At 44.7% G+C, this 27205-nt stretch overlaps 1 protein-coding gene across 1 annotated transcript; it reads right to left on the bottom strand.

Moving 5' to 3' along the window:
- Positions 1-164: 164 nt before the first annotated feature.
- ESYT3 (extended synaptotagmin 3) lies at positions 165-26772 on the bottom strand. The gene is made up of 24 exons (XM_015868653.2): positions 26501-26772; positions 24884-26048; positions 20683-20724; positions 19720-19854; positions 19323-19399; positions 15148-15214; positions 14341-14430; positions 13470-13525; positions 11835-11955; positions 10880-11053; positions 10255-10337; positions 9256-9304; positions 8507-8596; positions 7974-8036; positions 7803-7871; positions 7495-7560; positions 6608-6694; positions 6140-6289; positions 5206-5648; positions 4494-4583; positions 3954-4085; positions 2400-2505; positions 1897-1946; positions 165-995 (listed from the first exon to the last, which is right to left on the bottom strand). The coding sequence occupies exons 2-24, from the start codon at positions 25511-25513 to the stop codon at positions 959-961; spliced, it is 2907 nt and encodes a 968-aa protein (XP_015724139.1). The 5' UTR covers positions 25514-26048; positions 26501-26772; the 3' UTR covers positions 165-958.
- Between the last annotated feature and the right edge of the window lie 433 nt (positions 26773-27205).

The following is a 27205-nucleotide window of genomic DNA, read 5'->3' as shown; positions in this document are numbered from 1 at the left end:
TATTTTTTTTTTGGTTATGGATTGAAACACACCACATTAATGTAATCTAGGCTGAACACATTTTAAGCCTACATCAGAACATGGTTTACAGCTTTTTGCCTAGAAGGGATTTGAAGTTACCACGCTTATATTCTACCATCACTTTTAGAAGGGCATAGATAAAGTTCCTTAAGCAAGACATGTCAGAGTTTATTGTAAACAAACAAGTACACCAAGCTTCCAAAAATATTTTGGTATATTTCGCTCCAATATTAATAAAGCTTAGTCCAAAACTCTGCTGTTCCTCAGGCAGAATGATTTACTATCAAGGCTTATGAGATGCTGAAATGTTGTAACAAAGAACAGAACATGTTAAGGCATTACAAACTAAAACCTTAATGACATCCTGGCAAACGAATCTCCCTGCTTTTGGAAGCTCATCATATGCAGACCTGCAGCCACAATCTGCTTAAATGCTTTTCAGAAGCAGAATATCAATGTCTTTGTTTCTCAAGAACTGCTATTAGTCTTACAGTTGATTTGAATGAGTCCTGTAGCCTTACAGATGAAAGTCGCTGTTTAAAAATGGATTCTTTTAGAAGAGTAATGCTTTCAGATATCTTTAAAACAACACAAATAGGCTCTTAGGGAAACGAAACTGAGAAGAAAGTGATCACACATAGCTGGCCATCTAAAAATATCTCCAGGTCCAACACTTCCTTAAGAGCGCATTCATATGTAAGGATTCTTGGGGAGGAGATGCACCATCAGGAATAAATGATTTGTTATCTAGAGAGAAATTATTTCCCCAGTTTTACTTCACTGAGAACTCCTGTCAGTAGGATCATTCCGTGCACACGTCCTGAGCAGCAGATGGCTTCAAGTTTGCAGTGAATGTTTCAAAACACTTCCATTAGAAAAGAGGTATATACAGTCAATACAAAGTTTAAAGTTAGTAACTTATGTACACGAGAAGAAATCAATTTTTCTTGCGTCTACTTCTTGTCAGCTCGTACCTGCAAGACAGATACAGGAAGTAGTTTAAGACTTGGTTTAAAGAAGAGCTTCAAGTATCACAACAGAGAACTTGGGCTGCTTTATTGCTTTTTTATTGTGCTTTGTAGGCAGGAGGATGGTGAAGGAGGCTTTAGAGATGGCCTCAAACTTCAGCCCTTTACCAGGAACTCTGGATGAGTCATTTTTCTCCTGCTGCCATAATTGCTATATACTTCCATGAGACACACAGAAGCTGGGCATGGGGAACTTGGTTTCCCTACACTGCTGACCACACTAGTGGGAAGCTGCTGTGCTACACTCACTGCATTCCTCCACCTCCTTCACTGAAGGATGAAGGAAGAATGACTGCCATTAACCCGAGACTGGGAAGGGGAAACAAAAAGAAATGCTTCTTAATCTTTGCCTCAGACCAATACTTAAGGTTGACATCTGAACCACAATGAACGTACAAGCACAACTGTGAGTGGTTTATTAAAATAGCTTCTAAAAATGCTTTGTAATTAACTGTTTATCATATGTATATATTGCTGATCAGAGTATTCATTTAGTTAAGATCTTTATCCAAGTTATTTGTTGCAAATTTACTTTAATAGACATGATTCTTTTATTTATGTAACCCAGTGGTTTTTATGTAATTTAAAATATGCTGAAGACAGAATAATTGACAAGGAGGCCTCTTATTAAAACCGTTTCACAGGATAGGTATCACGCCATTAACCAGATTAACATAAAGCTTAGATAAAACTACCAGATTAATTCAAGTTAGTCCTGCACTTGCAGGTAAAACATTATTGCTGCTTACCGAAAGGCACAGCCTTCCTGCCATCACCCCAGCAACACTCAGACAAACTCTCAGCAAAGCCATTATTAGCAAGAGTTTAAAAGATGAAACAAACTCACCACTGTGTAAAACCCTTGATTAAATCCTCCTGTGACAAATCAATCCGCACCTTTAAAAAACAAGTTTTTATTTGTATATATATATATATATATATATGTATTTAATATGAATGATGTACAAGTTGATGAGCTAAGCTAGCACTCTTCCACATCAGCTTTCAAGCTCTAGGGCTACAGCTGAGGCTCAAGGGAGATGAGACTCGTGCATTCCCATGACAAAGGCATTAGCCAGCATCAACACTAAAACTCGGTTCAGTGACATTTCTCTCAGCTCCACATTTGTGCTATTGGAGCTATCCCCAAACAGACAGTCAGACATCCCCTATCAATCACATGAGCCCACGTGAGCTTCCAAGGTGATAAAGCCCAATGTCAGGCTAAAGTTGATTCTAGGTTGCTAGTTCTATTCAGATTTAGCTACCAGGGTTGCAGTTCAGGATTACAGCATTCCCTCCAACTCTGCAACTCTATTAATCAAGTTATGTTACTGGTTTTAAACTTACTTTCCCCAGCTCCTTTTTCTCCTGTGAAATGAACGGCCTGCTGTTTTTCACTGCAACATCCAGTGTCCTTTTCTTCACTTCTTCCAAAGATTCAAAAAATTCAAACCTGAAAGATTTGAAAGGAGTGACTTGAGTCAAAACCCAAAGTCCTGTAAGCATCAGTAGCCGAAATACAGCAGTTTTAAGAGAGAAGGGAGTGCAGCTTCATACAGTGACCTTTACAATCAATGAATCACAACACCCAAAGTTGTCCATTATACTGTCCATTATAAACCTCGAGAACGTTGGTGCCCAACCGCAGCTTTAGCAGGGTTTGAGGGCTGACTATAAAACACACGTTTGGACAATTCCCCCTGGTACAAAAAAGGCAATTATTTGGGTTTTATTTACACTGTAAGAAATTTCTTCCAAGCCAGCTTCTTCCATGACAGCCTGCTGGTCAGACCATACCAGAGGGATGAAGGAAAGCATGCATCCAATGATGAAATGTAGTTTAACAACCATTTTTATCCTTCATGGAAGATCAGCATGTTTTCCATGCAACCTTTATTACTCAGAGGAAATGGCCAAGCCGATCCCCAAAGTTTACAAAGTAGGCTTATACCACATTAAGAGAAGACAAAGAAATAAACCTGTAGCAATTAAATACTTAATGGCTCTGACTCATGGCTCTGGCACACACCATCAAATGTCAATTCTGCCCGTGCTAAATCATTCAGGTTCTGCCCACCTGAATAGTTCCTCCTCAAGTCAGAGCTGTAAAACAGGTAACATGTTTTGGAGCTGAGTATTGCTCAACCTATTACACTTAATTGAGGATGTACAGGACATGTCAATACCAGGGATGAGGAGGAAGATCCTGCTCCCAACAGCAGTGCTGGCTGTAGAGTTCATGAGAGCAGGCTGAATTACCCAGGATCACCCAACATTCAAGTGTTTTCACAAGTGTACCTTCGTTTACATACTGGACTAGAACTGCCTCTCAGACAATCTCTACTTCTAATTAAGTGCTACTGCCATTAGTTTTATACAGAGCACATTCCTCTTCAGTGGCAAACCTGCAGAAGTGTCAGCTGTCAGCAAAGAGGTGGCAACACGATAAGCTGCTCCCAGCAGCACTCAGTGATGGCATCCATCTGTCTCAGAATGCTTCACATATGCCTGTCTTTGACTTTCGGAAGGATGTCAGATGAAATATCAGGCAAAGAAGTATGAAAAGAGAAGTAAGCTCTGTGAGGTACCCACATGGAAAGATTGCCTCTGCAGTGACATGGAGTTAAACGTGCTGAAGTAAATGTCTGTGTGCAAAGAAAGTGCGGTGTGCATCTGCTAGGGTCAGGAAGGGGGGAGGGAAGACGTGACAGTACTGTGTATGCAGAGCAAAGTCCATTTTAAGGACTTGCACACCACAGTTACAGTGCCATTTATCTCTGAAGACCTGCAAATGTTCACAAGCCAATTGTTCAAAGTACAACAGGTGCACACCTCATGAGAGCCCTTGCACTTTAAAGAGATCATAACATCATTCATGAATTACAGCCAATGTTTTCTCACTTTTCATCATACTGGGGGTTCAGAGTTTTTTTCTTAACAGAAGTCTTCTTCCTACTTGTCCATCTTCTATCTGGAAGCAAGTATATACGGACATATGGATCCACTCCACGATTGGAAGAGGGTATTAAGTTTCTGTTAAAAGAAATGCAGTGTTGACAAACAAGGCAGCTTCTCCCACTGTATGCATTTTAATCCCCTGTCTGTCTTAGAATCAGACCCACCCTTCATGGATTCAGGAGCTAAAAGCATTTATCATGGAAGCTGAAACATAAGCAAATTAAAATCTTATGGATGAGAAGATAAAATGTGTGGGTTTCTAAACTGGCATTTACAACATCACTCAGAGGTGTCCGTCCTTGCCACAACACTTAAATCTCCTTCAGACACCCCAGGACATGTGTCAGTTCTCAATAGCATTCACTTTGCTGGGCAGCTTATGCTTCACGTGGTTCTGCTCCAGCTTTGCTGAATATCTGCCACAAACTCAGAGAGCTCCTTCCCTCTCCCATGCTGATAGAGGCAAGCAACGGCCAGCATTACCTGCAGCCATTCACCAGCACAACCAGGCTCTGCCGTATGGAAGCGTAGCGCACTGTGAGCTGAATCTCTCCCAGAGGCATTTCCGTCCCGCTGTAAGACAGTCAAACAGCAAAAGCTTTAAATGCAGATATCTAATAGATCACAAGCAGAAACTTTGCAGCATGAAACAGCACACGAGCTCCACAAGTTGGTGATGCATTTTCATCTAGAACCAATCCTCAGTGCGCTGCTCCTCTTTATGACATCTTATGGCAGCTGGACCTCAGGGGATGCACAGAAACAACACTCTCGTTGGTGCCAGCTCTGCCTGCCTTTTCTGCACAGAGCCCTGTCCTCAGACCCAAAGTATGAGTAGCCAGAAAAGATCCCCCAATTGGCCTGCTATAGATGGAGCAGCAAAGCTAAGAGCAGCACGTGTTTTGTACATTGTCTGAATACTAATGGATACTTATGTATGCAAAATGGGATCCTTTCTACATCTCATTCTGCATGTTTCCAAAGTGGTTTCAAATTCAAGACACTATTTAAAAATGGCTTAAGAGTGGTTTATAAATGAAGTCCTGCTCAGAGCTAGGGAATTTACCAGTCACAAAGGATCAGACTGAACAGCAGGAGCTGATTTTGCAGCCTTGAATTCACCTGTATGCAAGAGGCTCTTATAAAAAACAAACTTTCTCAAGAGAAGAACAATTCAACTGGAAGAACCACCTACTTATGAAGGTCCAGATTACTGCTACTGAGTTCAAAGCAAGAAGAAGGCAGAGAACCCAGTGAAGTAACACTGGGTGCAAGCCTCAGTTCCTCAACGACCGGCAACGTGGGCACTACTGCTGCCCTGGTATGCAATGCTGACTGCGTGCGATGCTCTGGGACTTGCTCACTCTCTGTCTCATCAAGGCTGGCAACAGTTTCACTTGCTGTAGGCACTGCTGAACTGTTACTTGTGTCCAGGTCTTCACAGCTGTCTTTTTTTGGCTGAGGGTCCCGCACATCAGTGTCTTTGCTCACAGGAGGTACTTTCAAGACTTCTGGTTTTGGTGGAGATTGAAACTCCTGCTGGTTTCCACCTTTCCCCATGACATGCACGGGACCTTTCTTCAAGGCACCGACACCAGCCTTGACTCTCTGTGGATCAGGTTCCTCAACATTCAAGGCCTGAAAATCACCAGGGAGAAAAAAGTGAGCGCTGCTGCCCAAACACTGGTGTTAAATTTTCATCAAGCCACTACTTAAAAGCAGAGAGACTGCATTAGTAGGATGAAAGAAGGCTATGGAACTAGCTACGACATTGTCTTCCTTTGTCACACTGTGTATTTACTTGTCTAAACACTGTGAGAAAACAATCCTTAAGCACTAGAGTCTCTCACTGCTGTGCTGTTTTGATTTCCCAACTCAGATTTTCTCAGTTCCACTCTTTAACATCATGAGAAGGTTCTTGGCAATGCTGCTGTGCTAAGCTTTGGGAAGCCTCAAGGCAGAGCTCTCATCTTCACCATTAATGGCAGCAAATGATCTTGTCACACTTCTACCTTCTACTCATCTGTGAAGTAAAATTGCATTTCTTCTCTCCTGCATCTCATCTTTTGCCTGGCTAGAATTGGAAGCTTCTGCTGGGGAAGTCAAAGTAAACACAGCAAACAACTTACCCGCAGCACAAGTTTAATCTTAATGAAGCTGTCTGAACTGGAATGGTCCAGCTGAAATCTCTGATCCAGAGTCATGTTTGGGTCCTTAAGTAAGTGGGAGAGACACACCACCGATGTTCCCAGAGAACTGTCTTGATCCTTGTCTTTTATCTAGAAAAGAAAGGTTTGATTAGGTGACAAACTGGAAAGCACTCCACTAGGAACAGCAGAACAAGAAGGCATTCCATAATGACCAAAATAAGCTTATTTACCTCAGAAATATCCCTTGTTTTGTACCAAGATATTATTAATTACATGACCCTAGCACAAAGGTAGATATCAGCATCACCTAACAGAGAACCGTCCATGCAACAACACATGCTCCTTCCACATCTTTTAAGCAGGAGGACCCCAGTAGATGCAGACAGAAAGAACATGCACCAAGATCATGACTATGAAAGGTTACCAAAGGAAGGGCTTTTCTCTCACCTCAACATGCAGTGACTGGGAATGAGCACTGTGGACAAAGAAGGTGAAAGCCTGGCCCCACTTGGGATCTTTGTTGAAGTTGCAGGTCTGCAAGAAGAAGATTGTGGCATATGCTTTAGTGTGATCTGTGAGCAGCAAAGATTGCTGCAGCATTAGTCGCTAGAGAGGATCACAGTGATTTATTTATTCTAATACAGCAATGCTACATCCCAGCTATACACAGAGAGTGAAATTCCCATGTCAGAAGCGTGCACAAGTGGAATCTCTGGCAAAACCAGGCCAAGCTCTGGGAGATGTGGAAATGCTGCAGAACAAGTCAGGTGAGCTGCAGTTGGCTCCAGCTGGTGTTGGCTGGACCAGCAGTTTGCCTCACCTGCAGCAAGGCACTGCTCCCTTCCTCCCACCTCTCTACCCAGAGAGACAGAGCAAAGCTTCCAGCCCACAGACACTCAGAGCCAGCTCCTAAACCTGCACCATGACAGCAGGGAAGGATAAGAAAGCTAGAGGGGCAGTTTGAGGGATGTAGAGCCTGTAGGAAGAGTGGGAGGCAACAGCTGCACTGCCATCCACTTAAAGGATAAAGGTGCACATCCATGGGGCTCTGCCTGAGGCTGCTCCATACAACAGTTGCTTCTACCAGGTGATGAGTGCTGGCAGCAGGAGGAAAGGAACGGGGAAAGCTGGAAGTCTGACCTAGCCTGGAAGAGTCAGGAGGTGTGGCAGAGAAAGCTGAAATCCAAAAGAGGTAAAAAAAAAAGCAAGCAGAACACAATTTCTGGGTGAACAAAAACAAAAGAACAAAGGTGGCAGTTCTAGGAGCTTCTTGGAGTTAATCACCTGAAAAACAGGTGGTATTTAAGGAAAGCAGAAGAGTCAAACAAACTTACCTTGCTTTTTTGAGTCTTGCTTCCTACTGTGAGCAGGACAAAGGAGGAAGGCTCTCGTTCTGTCTTCTGCCAATTAATAGAAGAGGAAAAAAGAAGAAACAATCTGTAGATTACAGAACACAGTTCACCTGTTCACCTGATCACCTGTTATTGGTGGAAGGCTTCTCAATCACTACCTTGAACCAGTGGTCACAAATTCTGACAGTGGAGAGGTTATTTCTTTATAATAACAGCTACTTTCAGTTGCTATGATACAGTATAATCCAGAGGGTGGTTTTGAAAGCATGGAGGAAGAACATAAATTTTACCTTGAGGTACTTGTTATTTCTGATCTTCTTTGCTCCACATTCACCATTTGAATACTCAAAGTGGTTCTTCTGAATTAGTAAAAGAGTATTTTAAAACAATTAATTTGTGTGTTTTTATAAAAAAAAGGGGGGGTTGGGAGTGAAGGCTGTCTGCACATGGCTTGTACTTACTGGAAGGTTGAAAGCACTGTCCAAGTAGACTATCAGAATTGCTGTAGATAGGCCCTTCTTATCCTGCCAAGGCCAGGAACAGAGAACAAAACAAAACACAAAGTAGGTACGATCACTCGCCAAGGACAATGTACAGCACCAGATAAATTCAAAGGAAAGCTTCCGTAAGCCTTTCTCCTTTAACTTGGAATTTAGAGGAGCACAAGCCAACACCCTACAGCATGGTAGCTTTAAGCAGGCCAGTAAGAAAAGGCCCAGGTCTTTGCTATTCATCACACTTAATGACCTTCAGTCCATCTAGTATAGAACTGGTCAGAATCCCTAGGACAGGAAGTCATCTAAGCCTGTGCTCAACTGTATACATCATCATCACTAAACTAGCATCAGTGGAACAAAACCTGGTGATAAATGAAATGTTATTCAACTCGGATACTTTCTGGTTTACTATGAAGATAGTCCCATGCATTTGCCTGGGGTTCCTAATTTCACATCCTTCAGGTATCGAAGTATCTGGATCCTTTAAGCATACTCACTTCATGTAGCTTTTCCTGGTCATTTACTAGTGAAAGCCACTCCAGCTTTAAGTGCAAGTGTCCACTTGTTGTCTTGCTTAAGGGAAACCACTGAGTGGAGACAATAAAAAACGACTTGAAAACTGAGACAGAATAATTTCTATGTATTTCAGCCTCTGGGACTTAAATACAGTGAACAATATGAATTGTACTTCAAGCTTCTTGAAGTTTATATATATATATCTATATAACTATAGATATATAGATATATATTTTGCAGAATGTCCATCTACTTGAGAGCATGAGCCAGAAACACTGAGAGCAAGACTCCCACAAACACACAGTGCACATATCTGCTGCAGCAGCAGCACGAGGTAGGCACTCTGGAACTGTTTGGGCTGCAGAATGAGCCGCAATAAGATCTGATTATTTGTTCCCTCAGCCATCAGACTGCTTTACCAAACTGATCCATAGCCTCAGAGGAGTATTTGATAGACACAGGGTACAAGCTGTTAATGCAAGATACTGCACGGCTGGCTCTGCATGAGCTCAGGGCTGTCTGAGGTTGCCAGATTGACTGTAACAACAACTGTAATGGCTACTTTAAGTTTTCTGAGCAAAGAAAACTTCACAAACAGGAAACACCCACAGTGCAAGTAAGCAGGGAAGCTTCAAGTACACAGAAACAACATAGCAGCATACACAGAGCATGAATGAATACATGTAAGTATACAACACAACCACACTGAAAAACAAGCTGTGTTCTTTACCTCATCAACAGTTTTGTCATTCTTTATATCCAGCACACTTATGAGCAAGCTGGAAGACAAAAAGCAAATGTTTCAGTGAATGTTTAGGCATGCAGAATACTGTTAATTAGTGGACAAATAGGGAAAAAAATAAAAGGAATAAACCACAACTGTAAGTCAAAAGCCACAAGCAAATCTGCCCCAAACAGCAATTTCCACACTTGATCTGCTGGCACACAGTGGAACACACACTTCTACAGTACCTTCTCCATCTTGAAACGCTTCCAAAACTGATATAATTTAAATAAACCTTGAGTGCCGCAGCAATCATTACTTTTAATGGCCTCCTAAGATATTCTGTGGGAGCCCAAGCTCACTGCCCACCTTGTTCATAGCTATTCACACTAGGAGCTGATAACCTGAGGTCAGTATTCAGAAAGAGCAAGTAGCTTCCTTCAACATTAAGCTTCCTACGTGAATTAGCTGGGCGTTCTACTTCAGAGATTACCATAACTGTGCAAGGCCTGCATGGTTTTCTCTGTTTCTTGGTTTTTTTACTTATTTAAAATAAAATAAATATGAACACAGCAGCAAGTCCTAATAAGCAAGATCTGATATACTCTGTCAGAAAGAAATCACATCCAACTCCATCTTCCCCTAAGTGCTATTATTGTCTATAGAACATCATTGATGCTGCTCCACCTGAGATAACCATAGCTTAAGAAGCAGTGCCCCTCTGTCATCTGGTAGAATGAGGGTAGTTTCCTATTAGCATTTTCTGTATGGAAAATGGATAGCAAACGTTGCTATGAAGATATTTCTCCATTAAGGAACTGTGACAAAACCTGACCAGAACAAAGAGGCAGCATTCAAGTTAGGCTGCACTTAACTAGGACTGAAGCTATGGAGGAGAAGTAAAGGACTTCATCTTCAGAACTGCCTTCTCAAATCTGCTGAGTAGACTTGTCAGATCACCACATCCCTTCAAAGAGCAAAGAGAAGAAAGTCTCACTAATTTACCTGCCCATGAAGTCATCTTTATCTGGATCCGCATCATACAAGTCCACTTCTAAGTCCTGACCAAGCACTTCATGAACAACAAACTGGAGTAGAAACAGGGATTGATTAAAAACATAAAGCACTCACACAGGTTCACAGCTCCGTAATGTATGAAGGACATTCTCTGCTGTTTTGTGGCTGATCACGTAACAAATTGAACTGATTATGATGAGAATTATTTTAATTCAAAACCAAGCAAACTTGTTTTAAAAGTTAAACCCATCAAACTAATATCCCTAAAAAGCACTGCTCACAAAATTAGAAAAAGCTACAAACATCCCATATACAAAGTATAACCAATTCTAGAGTAGAAGACACTTGCACAATCAGACTGCTGCACTGATTGGTATTTAAAGCAAAGCTTGCACCTCCTCCAAACACCCACATATGTAAATCAGATCAACCCTGAGTGCCATTTCACGTTTGCAATGCAAATTTGACTTGTTTAAGGGACAGGAATGCTTCATCAATGAAGCAACAAGGAATTCCACCTGCTCTGGTGCAGGCAGGTAAGAGAAGGTCCTTCAAATACAAGGATGTAAACAGCTGAGCATCCTAGAGAGGGACAGATCAAAAGGTTCAGTACCTCAAATGTCTCATTCCAGACAGGATTAAGATCTCGGGAAATTGTCTTGCTTCGATACTGCACTGTGCCAAGCCGAAGGAGAGCATATGGGTCAGACTTCCCCCTGATGGCACCAAGGAAATTATCCTTCTGGACGAGGTTTTCAGCTTCTAGCAGATGAACCCTTATTACTCCCTGGATAGGAAAAGATATAAAAATCAGTCATGAAAATGTGATATTTGGGTAATTATAATATGCTGCCTCCTAAAACTGTTATTTCAGGCAGCAAGGTTAGTCAGCATGACAGGTTTGCAAAGACACGCATTTTGAGGCAGTCTGTAATAAAACAATCACTTTTCCTGTCATTTACCATGGGGGAGAACTTGCACAGTTACACGCTCTCATCCAGATAGCTGGGTAAGAAATAGTCTTCAATTTGTTTTAAAATCAGAAACATACAAACACCCACAAGGACCATACATCACAGTCAACTTGATGGTGGAATCAAGATCAGTTTCCACTGACTGAAGGAGGAACCGAACAGCCATTGGTAAGTTCTTATTTTCTTTTCTTTAACCTACAGATGTCATTCTCTGAGCTCTGTGTTTACATCCCTTCACAGAATTACTACAGAAATTAAGTAGCCTGACACTTATGCCTCGTGTATTTACTTTCTCTAATTGAAGACCTGTGGTATTCTAATGAGATTACTGGTTTAAATTGGTAAACACCTCAATGTCTAAGAAGACTTCTTATGCCACGCATAAGGACTTACTGACCTCTCAAAAATTAAGAGCTATCCAATATTTACTGATGTGTTTCCGAAATACTGCCTATAGAAAGCTAGTATCCAGACTGAAACGGCTGCTGAGACCTGGATGTGCAGGAAGCCAACACACAGGCATACATGTATTTGCACTACAGCAAATGCACTCTCAGGTAGAACAGCATTTTCATTGACAAAAGAAAAACTCACATGTGGGACAGGGAACCTCAGCTGAGCAATGCTCATGTTCTTCTTCAGAGGCACCGTGATCCTGTTTGGCAGAACCAGCCGTGCAGCAATGTAATCTTGAATCAGCGAGTCTGACATTACACTGCAGGATGGGGGGGAAAAAGAAAGAGAAAAAAGCCAAATCTCTACAAGCAATCACCAGCCCAGGCACAGAACCAAACAAGAGTTGAGATTCAATCTCCTGATATATTTTACATTAAGAAGGGAAATCTAATGGCCTCTCCCACTCCCTGGGCACAACCAAAAGCCTGAAAGCCCTTGGCCAGAGCATAGGACTTCCTGACAAAATCCTCCCTGTGGCAAGGTGATAAACCTGCCCTTCTCTTTAGTCTGAAGGTACAGCACCAGACTGCACACAGCTTGTACATGCAGACAAATGCCTGTTGTGTGCAGCATCTTTGGTCACTTAAGCACAAAAATAAAAAAAGGGGGAGCTCTCCCTCAACCAGCATTTCAGCCAGTTCACAGCAGACATGATTTGCTCATAGCTTTCATGTGCTGTGTTGATGAACAAGCAAGGTTTTTCATGTTCAGATCCCTGTGAGAGAACAAGAGAGTGAAGATCTAGGACACCAAATTCATACTTAATTATATGAGAGGTTGTAGGCAGGAACACCTACATACCTTCTCTCTGTGAGGATTAGGGAAAGTTGCATTAGAAAAGAGCTGATTAATTCCTCTGATAAAAACTGGAGCTTGCAGGGCAAACTTCAGGGCAAAAAGCATCTCTGGCCTCAAAATTAAACAAAAAGTGCTTCCTCCCACTTGACATCAAACATCTTCAGAGATCCTTCATTGCATAAACTGGCACCTAACACAATCAGCCACCTCCTATGAGTCTGCAAAGCATGAGGTGCAGTGGAAGAAAGCAGAACATTATCACCAGCATTCACTTTTTCAGAGAAGAAGGCAGTGGCTGATTATCCACTGTGCATTTTGTTCCTGCGTGACAGAATTTTTTCCTTATTTTTCAGCGTAAGGAGAAAAGTGGATCTCCAACCTGGTGGAGCAGATTAAAGTTCACAGTATTGAAAACTGAGATTTCCACCCTTGCTGTGCAAGCCTTATTTACAAGGTCAAGCCAAGAGGCACCAGGGAACATTTGAGTTTCTTGAAGAGCCTTAAGGATGAGTAGATTACACAGTACAAGAATATTTCTACTTTGAATATGCTACAGTTTTTCCTATCATGGATTGGATTTCAGTTTGTCAGAGGGCTGCAGCCCTGTGACACCTGACCATTTTCCAACATATGGCATCCAAACACAAGCACAGATAGCCAGTACCTACATCTGCTCAACTATCTTCAATAAGTAACTGGCAAACAGAAACAGAAGAGCTTGTTTTTTCCAAACTACAATGGCCTACTTTCACCCTAAATCCCAAAGTGAAGTGATTATATCAATTTGACATGATGCAAGAGCACCCTACTCAGGGTTTGCCATCCCCACAGCCAGATACAATGACAGCATATCAGCATAACAACTTCCACGTATCACTCTAGAGAATAACTTCTGCTGATTGCTGGAGAAAAAAGCTTTCCCAATTCCCAGAGGCTTTTCAAAAAGGAATAAAATGAAACAAAACAGACACTCACTTAATCCCTGGGACATCCAGGAGGTTGCTCATACCTGCCCAGTTGAATTCCAAGTGCTACAACAAAGGCAAAGAAATGATACAGGACCATTAAAAGTTATTTCAGGACAAATGTTGACTTTAAAGAACCAGCAAATGCTTCTAAAACAGAACTGGCTGTTTAAAGAAGGCCATACCTGCACTAGTAAATGACTGTATTTATACATTAAAATCAGTGCCTGAGAGCAATTCCCTCACCTGTCCTACCTGAAATTAAGGGATCAGTGGGGCTTATCCTGCAAGCACAAGAAAACACAGCAGTCAGCCCTTAGCAGTGGCCACTGGCAGATGCCCCAAGGTCATGCATAGTTAATGCAGCAGCTCTCCCAAGACTTTGAAGTTGTTTCCTCACCCTTTCACTTGGAGGTTGGTCTGTGCTCTCAGGAGAGGGGATTTACAAACAACACAGACTTCAGGAATCTCTTGTTTATTGTACAAAGAGAAATCAAGTTTTCCACAAGTGAAAACAATGCTACTACAAATCAAATCCATGACTGGGAGGATTTAAAGTACATCTAAAAGCCTATGAAATGGTTTCTGAGCTGTCACCATTGGAAATTGCTTCCATTTGAGAAGGGGAGGAAACAACTCTTAAGGCATTACTACAAGAGAGTGGGACAAAAACATTTCCTTTCCCTTGGAATTGAAGATGAGCATTTAGTAATCAGGAATTTGCTGTTCAAACAATATCTGCACTGCCAGGTATTCAGAGTTGTGCAGACTGGGTTACCAAGTGATGGGGGCAGCTCATGGCATTCACTGTAAGCCAATCCATCCATTAAAACTGCCTGAGAGCCAAGAAGGCTGCAGAGCACAGTTCCCTACTGACTCACCGGTTTCTGCATAAAAAACAAGGTCACTGCTCCAATGAAAGGGGCATCAGTGAGAAGAGGCTCCAGGATCACTCGCAAAGTCCCATACAGCTGCAAATACAACAGACCCAGGAAAACCCTTTGAAGAAATGCTCAAGGTACAGCTTCCAAACTCAGTTTTTTTAATGAAGGAAATATATTTCAAAATCTTGCTTCAAGTAACTTAACTTCAAGTTACCTAAAGTGTAACAGCAATAACCTCCTTTCCCCCCAGACTGTTGTTACTAATACCAGGCAATGTTTTTTAAGATCATGAAGACTGCCATGTAATGCTTCCTACTGCTGCTTCTGTGATCTGCCTAATAGCTTTCAATAATATAAGAATAGGACATTGGTCTAATAGAAAACAGTCACAAATGCCCCAAAGAACCCTGTTTTTTGAAGTTCACTACCAAAATGCAGCTCCTCCAAACTCCAGTAGCAGATGCTGGCCCACATGCGCTCGATACTCCAGCACCGAACCTGTTTAAGACTCAGGCTAAGAAGCGTAAAATAATATTTAGGTGCTCTTCAATAGTCAGCCTGGTCTGGTGCTTGATGACCCTGCACACAGCAGGGGGGTTGAAACTAGATGATCACTGTGGTCCTTTTCAACCCAGGCCGTTCTATCACTCTATGATTCAAGGAAGACATTATTCCCTGAGCCAAAACACAAGGAGATAAAACCATCGATCCCAAGCCAGCTAGCCTCTGGTTTCCTAATCAAGAGACACAAGCACACCACCGGGACTGGTCTTAGAAAGGCAACATCAGCAGCACTGCACTCACCTGTACACCTTTCACCCCAAGATTGAACTTTGATATGTCCATGTGAATCTCGCAGTCTCCTACATAACTGAAAGAAAGTTCTCATGTTATTCCACAGTTTGTGATAGTTCAGTGAGCAAATTAGGGCTGCATGGAGTAGAAAGGATAGGGGCTTAACAATTGCAACATGACACTTCAGGCAGAGAAAATGAATGAGAACATCGGGCCTTAAATAAAATGAATGCCAAGTGTGGCACTTTCACAATTTAGAAACCACCTTAAAGTACAAACATCATCTCATGATACAAGCAACAGCCACCCCCCCTGGGGCAGAACCCACTGATTTGTTGATGCCTGTGGCAGAAAACAATGAAGAGCTACCAAGTTCCTTTCCGGTCCTCTTTGTCTTCATTTCTTTAATATTAGAGCATTTCTCATTTCTTCAGTAACCAGCCTCACAGGCCATGTCAACATTAACACAATCTTCCTACAGGCTAGACATGTAATTACACAAACTTATTTTAACATTTATTAATCTCTACAATCTTGACGTTATCTTTCATTATCGTACAATCATGACATTATCATTATTACACCAGTTGCTAACAGAGCTTTGTCAATATAAAGTCTAAATGAGAAGCCAAAATAACTCCCTTGATTATTAGCCCAAGAGGATTTAATTCAGCTGTTGCCAGTGTCCAACACAGCAAACAAGACTTGTGGTGTCTCATTTCACAATCCTTATGCCTCTCCACATCCAAAAACTCTTCCTACCCAGTTCTAGATATCTGCCTTCCCTCATAACACATCAATATGTGCAATCTTGTGTTCAAGTCTAGATGTCAGAGCTGCCTTTGCCCCTTTTGTCAGAGCCCAAGTCTTTAATCACACTCAGGTCTGCTTCATACAGGCACCACTCCCACATCAGGCTGCCCAGTAGGAAGGATGCACCCTACTCATTAGTTCTACTCCTCATTTCCAGTTTGAGTTGCTTATGCTTCCACGTGCCCTTTCATGTGTCCCTGTGCTGTATAAGCTTGCTGTGCTCTGTTCTTCTCCCCTAGACAGAATGTGCTGGGCTCCAGCCTTGATGCTCATATGCACATAGAGCTGAACCCCCCTGCTGGCATCCATAGGACCATGCTTCGTCTACCTTTTAGAGCTGGAAAAAGAACTTGTTTCTGCCATAAATCATGTTACTGCACAAGGAGATACAGACAGCACACCTACGCTATGGATGAGAGCTGAAGATAAGCTTGCCTGCATCTCTGTGGAAAATCTGGGCCCATAGCATTTAATATAGAATCACTGCGGTTGGAAAAGACCCATAAGATGACCTAGTCCAACCAATGTATCTCTGCTGTGCCCACTATATCCTTCAGTGAGACATCCACATGTTTCTTGAACACCTCCACGGACAGTGACTCCACCACCCATTTGATGCCTAACCACTCTTTCAGAGGAGAGATTTTTCCTAATATCCAGCATGAGATGCAATGGTAATCCAACTGGCTGAAGGCAGGGATGCCACAAGACGCCCCTGCACCGTTACTGACTACTGAACATACTGAGATCTCCGGATGCTACCTGACATAAAGCGTTATTCAACACCAGAGCAGGGCAGAGAGGCCATCCACAACATTACAACACCCTCCATGATGCAGCAGCTCAGCCTGCTCAATTGCGGCCACTCCAATCAGCAGTGCACACAGCGATGAGCCAGCCAGCAGACCAAGCTCACGTGGATCCACTAGTGAGGAAACTCCCACTAAATTACACTCGGCAAACACCAAGGAGTCATGTTACTAATATGCAGACACGTCAGTTCTTTAATGTTCACTGCAACACAGCAACACTTGTCCGAAACCTAAAAGGGAATTCAGTCACCGCTGTCTCAGTGTTGCGAAGTGCACTACAGCAGTACCACAGCAATTACTGCATCCTCCTGAGGTGTTACACCAGGACTCAGCTCTGTGGGCACATTCAGCCACTTATATCTCACCTTTGCCCTTAGAGGGAAAATGAGAAAGGAAGCAGGGCCAGGTGAGAATAGAGAGCTCTGCTGTTAGCACTACTCAGAAGGCTTCTGTACATGAAAATGAGGTTGCTGATGTATAACTTTATCCCCATGCACCCTTCACCTGGCAAATAATTAAGACAAAGTGCTTTCACTTCATCGGTGGGAAGTCATAATTTAATTTTAATTTTAATTACTGAACTGAGAGCATTGATTAAGAAAAATCGTGATGCTCCCCCATCAAACATTAATTGGGAAGAGAGCAGCAAAAAAGAACTGTCACCAGCAGAACCAGCCGCCTGAACAAACACAAATCCATGAGTGCCTGAAATCACTAATGAGTTGGTCAGACCGAGGGTCACATCCTGAACATTTCCACATCAGTAAAGATAATGCTCACCTATCTTGATTGTGAGCGTCCACACTGATTCTGCTTTTGTTGAGGCTTATTTCCACTCCTTCCACAATGTGTGGAAATCCTCATGGAACCCTCTTACACAGGCACCAGCCCTCTGTGAGCAGCCACAGAGACAAGACTGCACAGACACACGTGCCAGGCAGCTGTGAGTGTAACCAGTCACCCAACTCTGATTCACCAGCGTGCAAGGAGAGGTAGTGCCAAGGGCTGCAACCTCCCATTGGGACAGCTCAAGTCCATCTCCTTTCACCAGCTCTTCTCCCAGCACTAGCTGCATTACTGCAGACACTCAGAGCTATTCATGTAGCTAAGAGAGTCTGTTCTGCAATGGGAGTTTGCCTCACTCCAGAAAAGTAAGCAGCAGATGTACAATGCACAGCACCTTCCTCACTTGCAGAAACTGAAGTGAGGATATTAACATGGGAGAAACTGGGTCCTTAGCACAGCCCAAGAAAAGAGTTCCCCATCAGAGAGACAAAGTGTGCTGAAGGCTCTTGTGTGAATACACAAAACACCTGGGTTATCAGATGATAGTTCGAGCTAAATTACTGTCAGAAGGAGGAAGAGAAGCGAGAGGCCAGTCTGGGGATGCTGATGGGTCTGCCAAAAGGACAGGAATGAGGAGGTGGGGGAATCCCTCTGCAGCTCATTGTTAAGGCAGTGAAAATGAGTACGTGGGAGAAGCAGCCTGGAGAAGCAGTTTAATAGAGAACAGTATCTACCTCCCACAGAGCCTTCAAGGCATCAAAATTCTCCATCTCCATGTGGAAAGCATGATTGATTTGCCACAAGCGAACCTAAAACTGGTCTGGCTATTACAAAGAGCACTTTGCAGACTGGGCTGAAATACAACATGGCTAAAAATGAAGTTACACTGTCTTGCAGAGAGAGGCAGTGCCCTGCTAAGGCTGGGGATGCTGCCATGTCACTGCCATATGCAGCAGCAGCACAGTTCTGAGCAGCTCTGTGCTGCTCCCAAGACAATCTGCAGTTTCACACTGCTTATTCTTGGTACTAGCATGAAGAAAAGCCATTCATATTGGGTGGCCCAATCACCCACCACAGAACTACAGCAGCATGCAAATGGTAACTCCCCCACTCATTCCATTCTCCAGGCAAAACCAGAGGAGGGTTTAGCTCTGCTCAATGTTAACAAAACACACAAGCTCATTCAAATCAGCCTGGAAGGAATCAACAAATGTTTTATCTAACTTTTTGTTGTCGTTAATAGAGTTAGAGACAGTTTCCTGCTAAAGAACGGCTTTAATTAAAAACAAAAATGGGAGCAAGGACACTGGCTGTCACATGCACATAGTGCTTAAAACAAGGGGATTAAACCAGGGGAGAGAATTAAAACATAAATAGTGTGAGTTCTGAAAGAACTGGAGAGATTGGACCGAATAGAAATGATGTGGGTACAGCTGACAGAAATGCAGTTCCATGACTTGGCTTCTTTCTGCCACAAATGGAAGAACCAAAGGACACAACTCTACGTTCATGGCAGCAATGGTAGGCCAGCACAGGTAACACCTGTATCTGTGCAGGTGATAGCATGCTCTGACTTAAAGGATAGTGCACAACATCTCACTTCTGCAAATAACATCCAACCAGGGACTGATTCACTCATATCACTCTAGGCTGATACAAGGCAAGCACCTCCATGCTGCTGTTAGAAAACCACGTGTGCAGTCCAGCATGAAAAACCACACACAGGTGTCAGGTGGACAGTGAATTAAGACATAATCAATGATGTAATGTTACCATATCTGCAGGTCTAGGATAACTTGTCTTCTGTCAATTTCTTTGGTGTAGACTTTTACCCCGTTGATTCTAGGGCACTGGAATAAAGACAGACGAGATATGACACAGTTATTATCTATTGGGTGAAGTCTAAGCGAAGAGTCCTCCCCATTGCACTCAGTTCAACTACAGTAGCTTTCACTAAAGACTTTGAAGAGCAGCATGCAATGCATGAGTAAGGCACACAAGTTTTTGTCCTAAAGACCAAATGTGAACAGCAGTAGTGTTGTAACAATGCTGCTTCTTAAAAGCACAGAGCTATCAAAGAGCTGAACGTCAGAGTCCCAAACAAACACTCTCCTCTTTTCATGCTATTTTCCTTTACAATAACTGAAGTGTTGCAAAGCATTCACACTACCTTCTCACCAAACTGGATCTTGGTAAAGCTGCACGTTTTCAGATGTACACTCTTTGCTCTTATTTTTGGTTCCAGAACTTCTTTAAATGTTTTTTCCATGATTGTCCCAAAGTATGGCCAAGCCTGTTCAAGGACCTAAAAAAGCAAAGCAAAACATCTTACATAAAGTGTCATCTGTGTACCTTTAGTTGAGAAATAGATGCAGATGACAGAATGCCTGACTACCAATGCATGCCTGCTCTTATCAAATACAGAGTCACACTAGTGCTCTTAAGCCACCCGTAATGGAAAGATCCATCCCAGTTCCTCAGAAAAGGAAATTGCTTTAGGAAGTGAACACTGGATTTTCAACCCTATGGAGTTTGTTGACTGCTTCTAACCACACTGGCTGAGCCAGCAAAGCCCACGGTTAACGTTTCTAAAGCACAGCAGTCTCTAATTACTGGGAAGTGTTGCAGAGTTCCCTGGAGGTTTATTTGGAGAGAGGTGAGCTTTTACTTCAAAAGAAAGTTTCTCAAACTAAAACGAGGCAGTTACTAAGTTGTAAGTTGAACTGCTTTGCTTTGTATTCCAGAGCTCAGCTCCATGAAGAGCTTGACTCTATAACTGCAGATGGGAGCACTTGCTCTGGGAACATCACTGGCAAAAGGAAATAAATACTACTGCTTTAGCTAAAATAACAATACAGCTACACACACACACACGTAAACATGTGTACATGGAATTTTGGTTTTAAAATCTCAGAATGAATTGGTGTGGTCAAATTCATCACATCTATATCAGCCACGTGCACGTATCTGGCCTTCACCAAGACCTGTAACAACTCTAGAAGCTCCAAATATTAAATACAGACACTGCCGTGACTGAACCTTGTTGTTGTAGTGACTTACTAATTTTCTTAGGCTTAGAGTTTGCGCTGGGATTCAGCTCAGAGCACACAGCCTCACAGACAGAGCTCCTCACCTTGTTCAGCCACTCCACTCGCTCAACATCAGGGAAATGGACCTGGAGGCAGAGAAGAGTAAAGTGAATGCCAGGTGCAGTCTGATTTGGTACACATCACTTACCAAAGGCACCACAGAGTGTGGTAAACTGAGTCTCTGCTCTCATACATCCAACTTTTACCATTTATTGTCTCCTTGAAAAACTACTGAATTGTAAAAGGCAAAAGCAGACAGGTGTGTTAATGGACCAATACGCCTCTGGGCACGTTTATGTGATTAAAGCAAGTGTCATATCCTGTTCCTCATGAAGCAGTGGTAGATTTCTCACCCCTATTGGTCATGCAAAGGGAAGCCAGAAGAAGCTGCTTCCCTTCAAGACCATCAGATATGAGGGCTCTGTTTCCTGCATGGACTCACCCTAATCAGGACACCAGGCTTTGGACAACAAGAACCTGTCTGGGAAATCCAAACTGACATCCAATTTGAAAACACGAGCAAAGATCCACAACCGCCTTACTACAATCCCACCCTTCTGGATGCAGTATTTTCCATCAGTGCTGCAGGCTGATGGCTATTGCAGGAGGGAACGACAGGGTGGCGGCTTCTCAGCTCTACAGACACACTCCAACAGAAAGGGCCTCCTTACACTATCATCTAGCCTGATGCAGTAATTGGGCAGAACAACACATTACCTCCATGTACAAGAGCTGTGAGCTACACTCTTCAGTCAAGGGCTTTTTGTGTAATTTAGCAGCAGAGATGTTTGGATGAAAGAGCAGATATTTGCAGATAATGACAGGACAAGGAGAAATGGTTTTAAACTAATGGAGGCCAGATGTAACTTTAGATATTAGGAGGAAATTTTTCACTCAAGGTGATGAGGCACAGCTGCCCAGAGAAGCTGTAGGTGCCCCATCCTTTATGGTCTCCTCCAACCCCAACCATTCTGTGACTCTACGATAGGATTTTATGGACTGACAGCCTGATGTGTGACTTCAGAACCTGTTTCCAGTACTCAAATTGTGTTGCAAATGATCTCCAATTATTATATTTCAAAATCAAAGTGATATTGGCATTTTGTTTATAAGCAACTTCCTTTGATGCTCTGAACAGAAACTTCTCCATTAAACAAGATGCAAGCTCACTGAAATGTCAGCCTACCCAGCTTTATTTGCATGATAAAGTGTGAATATTGCACCAGAAGGGACAATCAATACTGATAAAACACAGCTGACATTTCACAAGAAGGAAAGTGATGTGAATCCAGAGACCTCCACCTCACCTGCCAGCCCTCCATCTCCCACCAGATGGCCCTATGTCAGTACACACAAATACGGGGCAGCCCAAAGGCAGCTGGTCCCCAACTTCAACGCACTGATAAGCCCCACAGTGTTCTGCACCATTGGCAGGACTGTCCTGGATCAGTCACGGGTAGAGTAAAGCAAGGATGGAAGTGGTGTGGCAAACTGTTCTTCAAATAGCCTTCCAGACAGAAGAGGGGATGTGACCCAAGAGGAAGAACAGACCAGGACCCAGGGCACCACTTAGGGTTCCAGATCCCAGTAAGGAACTCACAGCCCACTTGTGAGATCCATCACCACTAAATGGAATAAAATACAAACCCCGACACTGCTACAATTATTCAGTAGGACCAAAGCTACCAGAGGTGCAGCTGTAAAAAGTATCCGAGAAGTGAGGCCAGCGGCCATTAGGCTGGAGCAGTACCCAGGAGATGGAAGTCCCAGCTGGACTCACCTTAAGATAGAGCAAAACAAAAGTAACTGTTTGAGCTACAGACATCTGAACTGAACAGACCAGGGCAAACCCCAAACAGCAGCCACCGTGAGTCACACACCTGTGTCACACCTCAGATCACTGCAGCAGGTCTGATGATCTTTAAGGTACCTTCCAGCCTAGGTTATTCTATGGTTCTACGATCAGGGTCGTGTTCCCAAGTTTGCCATGGTCACTGCACAGATAAGAGATGCACAAAGTACTTCTTGCTAAGCCCAGAACCAGCCACCAAGAGCTGCCAAGTTCACACGGTCCCACAATAAGCCTTACTCCATAACCTCGAGTAAATCACGCTACTAAGATCAGTTTTCCTCACCTACAGAAGCAGGCGAGCTTTATGCCAACATTTCAGGAATGCTTCGGAAATTAGCATTTGAAAAGAACTTTGAAGCTCAAAAATAGGAGGTGAGGGCCGATTACCAGCCAGCAAGAGAAGTGTAGGTTTCTGCAAGGCTCCACCTTGCCCTGGAGCAGGCCACACCAGCGATCACAGCAACAGCAAAAACCCCCGTGAGACACAACAGCACCATTCAAATGCAAAACGGGAATGTATGCATTGGGGTTGCTTGTCTTTTGTCGCGTTTGTGTTTGTTTTTAAGGAGCTTTCTCAGCTTCCAGTGCAGGGGCAAAGAAAGAACGTTTAAAGAAGTCTTTTGCACGGCGGACCACGCTTTAAAAACAGGCTGTTCTTTACCTCTAATATCAACTTGTCACACAAGCGATTTGACATCTCGGCGTATTGGGCCCAGACTGCTCAACACGAGCCAAATTCCAGCCCGATTTCCTATGGAAGCACAGCCTGCCCATGGAAGCTGTCTAGCACAGGAATGCCTCCACTCCAAACTCACCATCTGCTTTCAGCCAAGATGCTGGTGCTGGAAAATAACCCTGCAAATTCCCTGGAACAGATGGTTGGGTAGATGAGGGAAACCCTCCTCATGTCCCCTCGAAAGGGAAGGCTGTGATACAAACACATCTCCTAAAAACTGATCCCAGTGCTGCACAGAGCTTGAGCCTGCACTGCTCTCGCAGAGTACAGCTTTTAACACAGTGGAGACACGAAGCCGTTTGAGTTGAAGGAACCTTTTAAGGCCACCTGGTCCAACCCCCCTGCAATAAGGAGAGAAACCTACAGCTCCATCAGGTGCTCAGAGCCCCGTCCAGCCTCACCTTGGGTGTCTCCAGGGACAGAGCATCCACCGCTTCTCTAGAATCAATGACCAGTCTTAATTCCTCCCCATATGGGTCATCCTCACTGTACAGCGGGGCACCTGAGGGGACACCTATTTACCCATCCCCTGCTCCGTAAGAGGCTGCCATCATTCCACACCAGCAGTGCCTTTCCTAAGATTACACTGCAGCTCCAACCCACGCTCCCACCTGAGTTTTATTCCTGCTCCCACCTCTGCACGTCAGGAGAGAAGAACAGAAGGGACATTTTTAGAGCTGGTACAATTGAATGCTGGAGGGCAGAAATGAAAGATAAGGAAGAAAAAGATGACACCGCACACAATGAGTTGAATAGGCAGCAGGTGAGGAACAGCCTTCAGGTCTGGCACGGGGGGGAATGAAGCAGAAAATCGAACTGAGGGACAATGAAAAAGGGAAAGGAGGAGATGTGGCAACGCTGATAAACGCTAAAACCAACGCACTGCTCTCTGCTCCTCCGCGGGGTTTTAAGCAGGGTTTTAAGCGCTCTGGATGCGAACGAGCGCTCAGAGCTTTCACGCGGGACGGGGTCCTGCGCATGGTGGGAAACAGCCCGTGCTGGGAGCGGGTGGAGCTCAGCCGGGAGCTCCATCCCACGGCCACGCGGTTGCCGGCCGCAGGAAGGCGCACCGAGGGCTACAGGCTGCGCGAAGCGCTTCGCTGTCAGCGCCTCCACGAACGGCTCCCGACAGATACGGCTCTTTGATACTCTCGCCCTGTTGCCCTCCCAGTCCCCGGCACGTTTTTAAACGCTGAGCAAGTGGTTAAGAGACACAATCGATCCCTTTCTATTAGCCAGCAGGGCACCAAGCAGCCAGCGGTACAGCACGGAAAGCACTGCCGGGCTGTCACACTCCATCACATTAAAGTCTAGAGGATGGCCGGCAACGAGGAACAAGCAAGGGCTGCTTCTCCGCACCAGCAAGAGAGGGAGAGCGCATTGTGCTCATAGATACACGTATTACTTCTTTCCCAATGGCAGTAGAGAGAAAGGGAAAAAACTTTCTGGATGCGAACGTCTCAAGCATCTCCTAAGCTCCAACAGCCGGAACGGCGCATCTTCGGGGAAGATTTCCCTAGGATACTAACCGAGCGATACACCCGTCCGTCGGACCGCGCAACTTCCAGCTCAGCGCTCCCTTTTCCCAGCGGGATTCGGAACCACGCGACGCTCCCACCCGCTCTGAGCCCCCCTTCCCTCCCCCCGCCCCACTCACCCATGCGGGCAGGTGCCGTGCGGCCAGGCCCCGCCGCACCGCTTCCCTCTCGTCCTCCAGCAGCACCGAGGCGGCCGCCAGCCGCTCTCTCTTCCCCCGCCGGTTGCGCTCCCAGCCCAGCGCCAGCGCCAGCCCCAGCAGCAGCCAGCTGCCGCTCAGCCCCAGGTACCCCGCCAGGTACACGGGGCCGAGCCACAGCAGCGCCCGGCCGGCGGACGAGAGCAGCGCCCGCTGCGGGGCGGCGGGGCGGGAGGCGGCGGGATCCATGGCTGAGCCCCGGCTCCGCGGGGTCCCTCGGCCGAGTGCGGCCGGTTCTCGCGGCGAAGCGGCGGCTGCCCCCGCCCGGCGGGAGGCGCGTCCCGTGCCGCCGGGTGCCCGCCCGGCCCCTGCGGAGCGCAGCGGGGAGAGCCGCGCTGTGCCGCCCCCTTGTGAGCGCTCCGAGCCGGTACCGCCGGCCTCTTCACCCCCATTGGCGTAACCGCGCACAGAACAACCTGTTGGTTCCGACCACCTGCTGCTGGGAAGGGTCAGAGCGCCCCGCTCTGATGGAGATGTTGGGAGGGATGTCGCGTTGTTAAATACGGAGAATTTACGCGTTAGGGAATGCGGTGTTACTTGGGAGCCACCCATCGGTTTTGCAGATGCTTCTACTCTCAGGAATAGCGATGCTGTATCTTTCCGCACGGGCTCCAGGAGACACTGTAACCGTAACAGTTCCACACTGTGTTTGCCACTGCCATTTTCCCCCGTCAGGCAGAGACTCCTCTTTGTTCAGCAGATGAGCCGAGAACATCAGTGAATGGTGCCAGCCTGTATTGTGGCTCCTTTTTTCACAGCGGCTGCACAAGGCAACAAACAGGGGGCAGACACAAACCTCCGAGAAAAGGAAGCTCACCGTGACTGGGGAGAACGAGGTTCAGCCCCCGAAGGATCTGTTAATTATGGGTCAGTTAAAAATCAAACAGTACCGCAAGTGATCCTCGTTTGTTAGTTAGTCACTGCACATGGCTGATCTCTGATGGAAATCAGTTCAGGCAGCTGAAAGAATCGGGCTCCGAATGCCTCGCATTAGGCACACACCGACGTGTGACATCTGCTGGTGCCAGGCACTTTCAGAAACAACCCCCTCTGCAACATGAGGGGGAACACGTCCCTCCTGGGGGTGCTGCAAAGACAGATCAGAACAGATAAGTACTCTGTGCAGAGGACAGCAGAGCCCTACAACTTGGAGGGGCTGCAAGGCAGGCACTATCAGCATCTTCAGAATGGGAGCTGGAAATATTCAGCCCAAACTCAGCTCAGGTGCAGCTGAGATGCACCTACAGGTGGCTGCTTTATGGGGGCCAATTTCATAAACTATGGTGGTGGTTTTTTGTCTTATCCCTCACTCAGTTGATCACTTCCCCCCCCCACCCACCACCACCACCACCACCACCCATGTTCAAATTAAAGAATAATAAGAGAACTCTCTGTACAAATGAAAAGAGCATTTCCAGTCCTGCAACGCAGCCAGCAGCTGCTGCTTTGTGAAGGAGATGCTTCTGTGAAAGCAGAACTCCGTGTCCTATCCCTTTAAAGAATAACTGCTGCCTTCTCTTTTCTTAAGGAAATACATACCCAGTTCCTATTGGAGACAGTATGACCCAGGATGTGAGCAGGCTGCTTTCACACACCACTTTATGGAGCCACTTGAAGGTGGTCTCGTCCTCAATCACAAGGAAATTTCAGTGTCTCTCTCCGTGTTAGCAGGACAGTCAGTAATAAGCCAGTAAAGAATGAATCCAAAACATCCATTTAACTGCATAGTAATGCAGTATCAAAGGGTTTAGTGAAGATGACTTTCTAACTTTCTTGTATCTACAAGGCTTGTGACCAGTGCTAATACTGGAAGTGAGCTAGCTTTTCTCTATGCACCCACAGCAAAACAGAAAGCACTGTGGCGCAAGTGGTAGAAGTGCCGCTCTGCTACACAGAGGCTTGAATCCCGGGGGCTGGACTTGATGATCTCTAAGGTCCCTTCAAACCCGCACGAAACTATGAAACTATGAAGGATAATAGCTTATCCCCTGCATTAACAGAATTACTTCTGTAGCAAGACCTGATTAAAGCGTTTGTCCTCCTTGGCCCTCCATGCCATATGACAAGCAGATATCTGGGTTAGCAGAACTTGGAGCAAAGCTATGCCTTTTATACACAAACCATATATATACATACACATACTGTATATATATATATATATATACATATTACAAGCTGAAGCTGTCACTTTCCTGGCTCTAGGGAGAAGACACACCGTTTTCCTAGCTCTAGGGACAGCTCCGA

Source organism: Coturnix japonica, chromosome 7, assembly GCF_001577835.2.
Source record: "Coturnix japonica isolate 7356 chromosome 7, Coturnix japonica 2.1, whole genome shotgun sequence".
NCBI lineage: Eukaryota > Metazoa > Chordata > Aves > Galliformes > Phasianidae > Coturnix > Coturnix japonica.
The sequence above is the reverse complement of the archived record's forward strand: the minus strand, read 5'-3'. Positions and strand labels throughout refer to the sequence as shown.

Coding starts and splice junctions, on each gene's coding strand:
- ESYT3 (XM_015868653.2), bottom strand. CDS start 25,513: ATGGGTGGCTCCCAAGTAACACCGCATTCCCTAACGCGTAAATTCTCC. Junction 11,956..13,469: donor CTGGATGTCCCAGGGATTAA/GTGAGTGTCTGT, acceptor CCCATCCTGCAG/TGTAATGTCAGACTCGCTGA. Junction 8,597..9,255: donor ATGACAAAACTGTTGATGAG/GTAAAGAACACA, acceptor GTCTCCACTCAG/TGGTTTCCCTTAAGCAAGAC.